Source organism: Tetrao urogallus (genome assembly GCF_951394365.1).
Source record: "Tetrao urogallus genome assembly, chromosome: 5".
Taxonomy (NCBI): domain Eukaryota; kingdom Metazoa; phylum Chordata; class Aves; order Galliformes; family Phasianidae; genus Tetrao; species Tetrao urogallus.
In genome coordinates, this window is record NC_136818.1 from 53,093,781 (window position 1) to 53,104,196 (window position 10,416).

The following is a 10,416-nucleotide window of genomic DNA, read 5'->3' on the forward strand; positions in this document are numbered from 1 at the left end:
GTAAAGCCCTCCCGGCAGCGTCGCAAAATGAAGCTACGAGCGCTCTACCAGTCACAGAGGGCGGTGCCCTTCCTTTGCCCTGACTGTTGCAAAAACATCCGCGCTTGGCGGCAGCCGCCTGCCACCGGCGAATGGGGGGCGATGCAAGATGGCGGCGGTACCTGAGGAGCCGGCGGAGGTTGCCGCGGTGAAGCCGGACCCGGAGGCGGGGACGCCGCCACAGCCCCCCGCCGCTCCCCCTGCCACCGCCGCCCCCCCCGCTCCGTCGGCCGCGGCGGCGGAGGGGGAGACGGCGGGGAGCGCCGGGGACGCATCGTCCGGTAAGCCCTCGGCACCGGGCCCGGCCGCCTCTTCGGCGGCGCTGGACCGGCAGACGCTGGTGGCCGTGCTGCAGTTCCTGCGGCGCAGCAACCTCCGCGAGTCCGAAGAGATCCTGCGTCGCGAAGCTCGACTGCTCGGCGAGGACCTCGGAGCCGCCGCCCTCAGCCCCGCCGGTGCCGGGCTCCCGGGAGCCCCGGGGGGCGAAGGGGATGCCAGCAGCAGCGAGGCGCTGCTCAGCCGGGTTGCCGCCGCCGCCACCGTCGCGATAGGAGGCAGCGTCGCCCCCGTCGCCTCTTCTAGCCCGGGGGTGGCGGCAGCGGCCGCAGTGCCACCGGGGAAAGGTGAGACCCGCTCGGCAGCTACGGGAGGGGGGGCCCGCCGGGAGGGACTCGGTGTGCTTCCCGCTGCCTCGGGGCTCTGTGATGCTGAGGCACGGGCTGCGCTCCCCTGGGTGGCTCCTCCGGGGACGGATAAGGCTGCACCCCACTCCTCGGGGAAATCGGTGGTTCTGGCAGTCTGCCGTGCAACTCCAGAAGAGATCGCGATTTTGGGATGCACCTCTCAGAGAAGGGGACCAAGGATAGGCTCTTTTACTTGCTGGGACAAGTGCTTCCCGTTGTCTTTGGGTACCATCTCAAGAAGGGCATCACGCGAGGCTGAAGATTCCCTTTGTAGTTGTGATGTGATTACCTTTGTAGAGGTGATGGCTGCAGGGATGTTGCCAGAGCCCCGATATACAAGCTGCTGCATTTTGAAGAAGGAACAATAGGGTACTCGTGAAGAAGGCTTTATGCATTTCTAGTGCCAGCTGATAATGGCTTTAGCTGTTCCTCAGTCCTCAGACTGTAATAAATTTTAATGTGGGGCAGCTTTACATAATATTGGAAGTGTTTCAGGAACTTATATGTCTGAATGGCAGTAAGAGTACAATATGAAGTCAGCTTGTTGCTGGCATCACCTGATAGGAGGTACATATATATTAAGATAGAAGACCAAGAGACAAAAGTGTTTAATGACTGCTATGAGAGTGCTAGGAAGTGGCAGAAAGTCACTGCCCTGTAATGGCTATGAAGTGGTCTTGGTAAATTGTTCAGTTGATTAACTTAATTTGCTCGTTAGAAGCAAAATAATTATAGCGATTATATCTTACAGGCTTAAAAATATTCAGCTCCTCATTTGACAGTTTCTAGCCCTTGCAGTGAAGGATTCTGATGCGACCTAGCTTTTTTTTCACTTAGCTGAGTTAGGCACTACGTTAAATACTTTGTAGGCAACTTTTGGCAGGGAGGGCACAAAAAATTAAGAACTATACTTGAAGAATCAGTTGCTGGGCTATAGTTAATGTGCCACCATCCTCTCAATTGTATCACTTAAAGGTGGGGCTGAACAGATGCAAAACAATGTTCTGTTTTGTTCTGAGCGTCTTACCTCAGCACAGGCGTTGTTAGCCACTGTGTGTTTGCTATTTGTGTATTGCTCTTTGAGGCAGCATTACAATCTGTTATATGCTAATGCTTTTGCAGTTGGAGGAGGTGTTGTTGTGGAGGATCAGCCAGATGTGAGTGCAGTGTTGTCTGCCTACAATCAGCAGGGGGACCCAACGCTGTATGAGGAGTACTACAGCGGTTTAAAAAACTTCATTGAGTGTTCCCTGGACTGTCATCGGGCTGAACTGTCTCAGCTGTTTTATCCTCTCTTTGTACACATGTACTTGGAGTTGGTCTACAACCAACATGAGAGTGAAGCTAAGTCTTTTTTTGAAAGGTAAGTGATTTTAATTTGTGTAATTCCATTATGTGCTGTCTGCTACTTTGATTAAGTCCGTTAGCTGTAGTGGCTGGCATAGGTGTGTGTGTACATATATACATATACAAGCACATGTTCTTCAGTAATGCTGAAGGGACTTACAATCTGTGGTTTGCTGGAATTGTTAATCCTTTTCCAATCTTCAGTGTTAGAAAGATGTGCAAACTCCATGCTTTTGAACTGTACGCTTGCAGATTTTAATGGTGTTTATGTTGAGGTGGTGGGTTCCCTGCTGCAAAGTATCAGTGAGAAGATGCTGCTGCTTTAGGGAAAGATTGTGGGCTCGTTTTCTAGCACTTGACAGTTGCACTGAGATCCAAAGTAGTGCAGTCTATGAATGTTTACTAATATCATACTGTATATATTTAAATTCTTCTAAGATTAAAGGAAATTATCATTAATCTACATTATTATATTCTGGGATCAAACCAATTAAGAAACATTTCAACCCGTGTTTATCCCTCAAACACGGTCAGAAAAAAAGTTCTTTAAATAATTAAAATGTTCCTTGCCACAAGTATCTTATAAATGATTTGAATTAAAAATGGAAGCTTATTTTTCTAGATGTATGTCAGCTATTAGGTAATGTGAGTGGGAAGTGAGGAATGTATTCATTGTTAAATGTGCATATTCATATGAGTCAATTACAAATACATCCAGGTAGTCTTAATAAGAAATGCCTTGTACTTTATGGTACCACTAATTGAAGTTTCATTTATGTAAATAGATGTATTAGTGTAACTATTTACTGCAGGCAGTAATCCTTTGTGCTTATGCATTTCTGTGTACTCTTTTTTTTTTTTTAAACTCTTAATTAATTTTACTGTGTACAATTAGCTGCTGATTCCTTGCGAAAGGAATTTTATTCCAGCACAAAGATCATTCCATATATATTTGTTGAGGAATCTTTGGAAGCTACTGTGTTTCATGTTAAAATGATGTAATTAAGTGTGCACTTTGGAGATAGTATTTTCCTAATAAATCTTCTACCACATGTTGAATTTCAATAGATTTCATGGGGATCAGGAATGTTATTACCAAGATGACCTCCGTGTGTTATCTAGCTTAACCAAAAAGGAACATATGAAAGGCAATGAGACCATGCTGGATTTCCGAACAAGCAAGTTTGTTCTGCGTATTTCCCGTGACTCTTACCAACTCTTGAAGAGGCATCTTCAGGAAAAGCAGAACAACCAGATCTGGAACATTGTTCAGGAACATCTCTACATTGATATTTTTGATGGAATGCCTCGTAGTAAACAACAGATAGATGCTATGGTTGGGAGCTTGGCTGGGGAGGCAAAACGAGAGGCAAATAAAGCGAAGGTAGGAGGAAAAGATTATTGCTCTTTATTATTGAACGTTTCCAGAGTAGTTTTTCAGAAAGTACTGACTATTGCTACTTGAGATCTTAAACGACAACACGAACAAAGTGAAGGAAGAGTTCAGTACAAATAGATGTTATCAGGAGTAGGGAAATCAAAGTGTGTCACTGACCAGTAGAAAGAACTGTGATAGACAGCTCTATATTCTGTTTGCTGAACTGGATTTAAACTCATGATTTTACTGTGTAGTTTTAAAATAGACCCATCTGGCATCCTCTCTAGTACAGCAACAGCCATTCTTACTTCCAGTTGTTACTGCAAAGACTGTTGGGTAGATCTCAACAGTAGTTGTAGTACCACAGTGCTACACAAATACATTATGTAAGTGGTAGGGATTTTGCTTTAGGGAAGCACTAAGAGGTTATGGGGGAACTCACAGTTGTCCAGATCAATTGTTGGGTACAACAGCAGAACGTGTGTTACACTTGTGACAGATTAATCAGTAATGAATGCAGGAACGTTCAATTTAGTAGAGCTGTCCCTTTCAGACTGAAAAATTAGTGTTCAGTAAGAGCAACAGTTGCCATTATGTCATATGTATCTTATTGGCTTGCAGGTTTTCTTTGGCTTATTGAAAGAACCAGAGTTTGATGTGCCTTTGGATGATGAAGATGAAGAGGGAGAAAATGAGGAAGGAAAACCAAAGAAGAAAAAACCTAAAAGAGACAGTGTGGGGTCAAAAAGTAAAAAACAGGACCCTAATGCTCCTCCTCAAAACAGGTACCAAGGGAATGATGTGCATAGAACTCCTGTTAAATCCAGCATCATCATGCCAAATGTGCAATGCTGGTCACATGATGCTTTAGCTCTTTGTCCGTTTCAGCTGTAGACAGCTTCAGCCATAAGACTTCAGGGCAGCTAATGCAAAGCTTAGCATGTAACCTTCTGTCTTTGCCCTTCATGTCAATCTAGACTTCCTGATTTTATTTGGTTACCCCCTTATCTTTTCTGGCCATACTCAAATAGTTACCTTGTTTCACCACCTGTCTGGAATTCTTAAAGCTACTGCTGCTTTTTCTCATCAATTTTTTTACATAGTATTTCATTCTTCTGAATTTATTTTGGTATTTGAATATTGAGTTATAAGGTTGTATGTGAAGATTCTGTTTTCTCTGTTTAAATTGACAATATGGAAAGTTCATAAAAATGTGTGCTTCTAGAATTCCTCTTCCTGAACTGAAAGACTCAGATAAACTGGATAAAGTGATGAACATGAAGGAAGCTGCCAGACGTGTGCGTCTTGGGCCAGAGTGCCTGCCTTCCATCTGTTTCTACACGTTCCTTAATGCTTATCAGGTTGGTAAAAGAAGAATTTGGGTGATATGAAGGAGGGAATCAAAATGATAAACTTCACTCTTAATAAAGAAAGAAGACTGAAGAGTTAACATTGGTTGTCAGAGCATTTGGAACATTCAAAATTCTACTTATAAACTTCCTTAAATAAATTTCTATGTTCCTTGGGTTTGCTCTGGTTTTGCCTTAATTATTTCTTTCACTTTTCCGATGTGACCCCGAGTGCATCGTACAGAATACAGTCGATAGTTTGCACCAAAATGCTGGGAAGCAGTGCTGCTTTGTCACCACTAACTGGACCTCACCTATGTATCTTTCTGTCTATTGGTGCAAGAACTTCAAAGATGTGTTTGTTCAAACTATTCTATTTCTGTTAAATGAGCATAGTTCATTCTCCTTTTGGTGTATAAGGTTTGGTAATGTTTGAAATGCACCGTGGAAGCTACAAACAACATCAGTGCCAATTTTTCTATAGGGTTTAACTGCAGTGGATATTACAGATGACTCTAGCATGATTGTAGGAGGCTTTGCTGACTCCACAGTCAGAGTGTGGTCTGTGACTCCGAAAAAGCTACGTAGTGTGAAAGCAGCAACAGGTAATTAAGTCAATGAAAATTGAATGTCAGTGTGCATTGTTTGTGTCACGTGTGTTTTGTGTGAACAGAAAATTGTGTCTGTCAGGAGAGTTGTTTTGAGCAGTTGCATGTTGTCACTTTGAAGAAACACTGTGCACAGTTGTATATTTGCATCTTATCATTAGAAATATGTATTTGTAAAGGAAGGAGATATCTGGCTGTGTACACCTACTGCCAGGCAGCCTGCACACAAATGAACAGTTCTTAGTCTTGGTGCTGAAATGAAATGTGGTGTTCAGCAAATGGTAGCCTACAGATTGAAAGTTATTTTAAGTTGTGTGTAGTGGTGTATAATCAAAGAATACTAGGATGTTAAAATCACAAAATAAATAGGAGAGTTAGGCAAAGCAGACTATGGTAACAAAAGAGAATAAATACAAGGCTTACCCTATCCTGGGCTCACCCACAAAACACCAGAAGGAGGGATCTCCAGATGAGATCCTACCCCTCTGGTAGCCAGCTCTTAAATAGGTCTAGGAGGGGTGCAGCCTGGCTCCACTCCTTCCGGCAGCACAGCTGAATTGCCTTCAGCTGTGCTCCTCTGGCTGGCTCATGGCTCGCCTCAGGTGATCAATCAGAGGTTCAGGCCGTGACTCAGCAGTTCCCATACAAGTGGAAAGCTGTCAAAAAGACCTGGGAAAAGACATGAAAGTTTGTCTTTTCAAGAAGTGTGTCTTAAGGCTAAACAATACACTATGAAAAATAAACCAATCAGGATTTTATCTATTATGAGTTTTTATCGATTTTATCTATTATGAAGACTTGTGAAAGAGTGATTATTTATGTAAAGTATTATTGTCACCTTCTACAAGGGTAGAAGTGTTGTGCCATTGTACACACTTCACCATGACCTATTTCAAGGTGCTTTTGTTTGTGAGTTACTTATCGATTGTGGAGAAGATGTTACTTGTTTTCATGGCATTTGTCTTTGAACCTCTGACAGTTGTTATGATGCATGAACTTTGAAATATTGCAGACCTCAGTCTGATTGACAAAGAATCAGATGATGTCTTGGAGAGGATCATGGATGAGAAAACTGCAAGTGAGTTGAAGATTTTGTATGGTCACAGTGGACCTGTCTATGGCACCAGCTTCAGTCCCGACAGGTAAAATAAAGTTTACAAGCTAATTAGTTTGCTTATCTAGAGTCTTAATTGTATGCTATGAATGTGAACATGTTTTTAATGCAGCTTCTTCCAGAAGATTAAAGTAACTCTTGTGTCTTCTTTAAAATAACAGAATTTAAAACATTTTGTAAGCTACACAAGAGACAACCATCACAGAAATACAGCTGAGAAGTAAACTTTGTATGGAACATGAATACAGAGTCTATATATGATCTATACTCTATACTCTATATATACTCTATAGTCTATTCATAATTTATGAATTAAGAAAAAGAATTCTTACTGAGATTACATTCAGGGAATCGTACCATTTATTTCAGAGTTACATTAAGATCATTTTAAAGTAATATAGCATAGTAATCTACTGTTTGGTTTTGGTTTGTTTTTCATGTGAATGTAATGTGCCCCTCTGTATTGCTGTGTCATCAGAATTAATCATCAGTGTTCAAATGTCTCTTTTGCATAAGGACTGAGGGCTCAGTTTTTCCTGAACACTTTACTGTTGCTTACTTCACTGAAATCCTGATTTATATGGGACATACTAATTGGTAGCTGCCCAGTGGAGAGTTTGATGTATCATAGAATTACGGTGTGAATTTGATATGTAATATCCTATACTTTCTCCTGTGACAGGAACTACCTGCTGTCCTGTTCTGAGGATGGTACTGTCAGATTGTGGAGCCTCCAAACATTCACGTGTCTGGTGGGATATAAAGGACACAACTATCCAGTATGGGATACGCAGTTCTCTCCTTACGGGTATTACTTTGTGTCAGGGGGACACGACAGAGTGGCTAGGTAAGAAATTAGATGCGTTTTCTACATATCAGTTTTGTGGTGAATTAACCCTGGAAGAGATTATTGGCTGATATACTATAGGCTAACCTATTTTGGTAAATAAATTTTATTACACGGGAGTTAAAATACTGAGCAGCTGTTTTAATGTACATATTTTTTTCCTTTCAACACACATTGGAGATAGCATCCTCCTTCGTGGTCATTTAATTAAAAATATTTTCTCCTGCTGTTTATTAACCATGACAGAATATTCTTTATTTCTCCCTTCTGAGAAGCACAGTTTTCCAGAACAGATCCTGCTAATTCAGTAAACTTACCAGTGAGAAGCCACTCATTAATTACTTCCTTTTTTTATTACCGTGCAACAGATTCTGAACTTCATGGGGGCTCCCTTTATTAACAGAGCTTTTCTTTTCAGACTGTGGGCAACAGATCATTACCAGCCTTTACGGATATTTGCTGGCCACCTTGCAGATGTGACATGTACTCGATTTCACCCTAACTCCAACTATATTGCCACTGGCTCAGCAGACAGAACTGTACGGCTCTGGGATGTTTTAAATGGGAATTGTGTAAGAATATTCACTGGACATAAGGTAAAGGCACATCACCAATGTGACTTAATTTCTATGGTGGGATTCTGAAGAATACAGCGTTCAGAATACAGATTAACTGGCTAAGAAGGCTTAATTAGCTTGTTTGGCTTTCCTCTCTGCAAATGTCTTTTGTAGGGTCCGATTCATTCATTGGCATTTTCTCCTAATGGACGATTCCTGGCTACTGGAGCAACAGATGGCAGAGTTCTGCTGTGGGATATTGGACATGGCTTGATGGTCGGAGAACTGAAAGGGCACACTGACACCATCTATGCGCTCCGATTCAGTAGGGATGGGGAGATTTTAGCATCAGGTAAAAGTCACTGGAAGCAAGCAAGTTTCCGTTGTGTTCTGTCTATGTGAAGTGGGATTATGTAATGGATTCCTTAAGCTGTGGAAGACAAATTAGTCACTTTCTTAAGCAGATGCAGTGAATTAAAACTGGTGGTACAAGGTATTCTGGGAACTGAAGGAAAGGTGTTACACAGTTAATTAATAGTGAAGGTTGGGCTCTGTACATAGTGCTGGTGTAAATTGAAGTCAGAAATACTTCTGGGGCAGACAAGAAATGGCTGGTCTTAAAGATGCTTGGGGTACTGAGATGGGAGGAGAGGTGGGGGGCACATAGCAGGACTTGAAGAGAGGGCAAGAAAATAAGTTATCTGTAGCCTTACTGTTTCTTTGTGCTAGATTTTTAATATAAAAATTATGTATCAATGATCAGGTTTATGAGCAGTGGAACTTGTGAAGTTTGCTTGGTTTTCCTGCTTGTCCACGTGGATACTCTGGTGGCTGATTTGGTAGGGCTCCTTTGGTAGAGCCACTATTTTCACTCTGTGGAAGCACAAAGTTTCGTCTCTGTGAACTGTTGTCTTAAAATGCATAGGAATTTAGGAAATTCCAAATTTGCTCTGTTCTGTCAACTAGTTGAAGTTAGTGAAAAAGTTTATTTTCTGATAGAAGAAATAATGTACAGATACTGTAAGCTGGATCCTAAGTAATTTCCTTACGAAACCAGGCTAGGAATTTATTTAGTTCCCTGTTCCTAACTGCAGTGCTTTAAGAATCCTGAGTGAGCCGCTACCACAGAGTGAATGCTTCCGGAGTGCAGGTTTGATCCAGCCTGCATGGTGGTTCCTTCAGCTGACCACTGCTCCAATGAAAGCACAGACCTCTGGGCCTGCAAAATACTGGGGTCTTCCCTCTATCAAAGAAAGTATTCAAGTATCAGAAAAAAAGTTACTGTGACTTAGAATCATAAACATCTGGTGGAGTTGGGATGTAGCCCTAAGGTTGTCTTGCCTTTGCAAGTGCTGGCTGATAGCATGGAAACCCAGATGTGCTTCTTGGCACTTTATCCACAGTGTGTCCCTGTTAGATTACAGGTGATAGCTTTTATGTGTGCTTTTGCTTTGTTAAAGGCTTGTTTAAAAATGCTTCATTGCAGGATGAGGGCTTACTATTCAGTTATGAGTAATTCTGCTTTGTGAGTTTGAATTCCTATTGTGTTTACTTGCTGTCTAGCAAGGAAAAGACTTTTAACTGTTACTTTCCTTTTTTCTCTTTTAGGTTCAATGGATAACACAGTTCGGCTGTGGGATGCAGTGAAAGCATTTGAAGATTTAGAAACGGATGACTTTACTACAGCCACGGGACACATAAACTTGCCTGAAAACTCACAGGACTTGTTACTAGGTACATACATGACCAAATCAACTCCAGTTGTACACCTTCATTTTACACGCAGGAACTTGCTGCTCGCTGCAGGAGCCTACAGTTCACAGTAGATCAGGAAGACGTGAGACTGGCTGGCTGTGCCAAGTTGTTGCAGCAGTGACCTCAGGATGTGAGATGAAGAGAAATGTCTTGTATGGGTGGACTTCACCAGTCCACTGCAGGAAGAAACAAAATTGTGTAAACTAACTCAAGCAACATCTCTGTTCTGCTCTCATAATTCACATGTTCTGCTCCCACAATTTGAAAATGCTGGAGCTTGACAAGACATTGTGAATTTAAAGGAAGGAATTGTTTTGTGGTGCTTTTGGTAAATGTATACGTACGTGTATATATATATATGTATGTATATGAAAATGGCTGTCTCCTCTCAGAGATGCTATTGAGCTCTGCTGAAACTTCTGGAAAGTTAACAGCCTTGGTATTTGTTCTCAAATGACTTTTTTTAAAGCACTTAATGTATGGTTTGGTAACGTTTAGCCAGTCTCAAACACAGGTAAAAACTTCAGACTCAGAAAAGAAGAATGTAGTTTAACTCACTATAGCCTAGGCTGGGCAACAGGTATGGTGAGGATATTACAGCAACAAATGGGGCATTGAAAGAATAAGCCCAACAGGCAGAGGCTTGTGGGGAACTGCAGAGAAGTTACATGTAGTTTTTATGCATCTAAGTACCAAGTCCTGAAAAGATTTCAAACTTCTGTGCTCTTTTGAGTTATTA

At 41.9% G+C, this 10,416-nt stretch overlaps 1 protein-coding gene across 1 annotated transcript; it reads left to right on the top strand.

Annotated features, from left to right (window-relative positions):
* Window positions 1-148: 148 nt before the first annotated feature.
* TAF5 (TATA-box binding protein associated factor 5) lies at window positions 149-9,748 on the top strand (the record flags this gene model as incomplete). Its single annotated transcript, XM_079536017.1, has 11 exons — window positions 149-662; window positions 1,845-2,085; window positions 3,138-3,453; window positions 4,069-4,232; window positions 4,673-4,808; window positions 5,281-5,401; window positions 6,417-6,546; window positions 7,201-7,365; window positions 7,784-7,961; window positions 8,097-8,274; window positions 9,531-9,748. The coding sequence occupies 11 exons, from the start codon at window positions 149-151 to the stop codon at window positions 9,746-9,748; spliced, it is 2,361 nt and encodes a 786-aa protein (XP_079392143.1).
* Window positions 9,749-10,416: the final 668 nt, after the last annotated feature.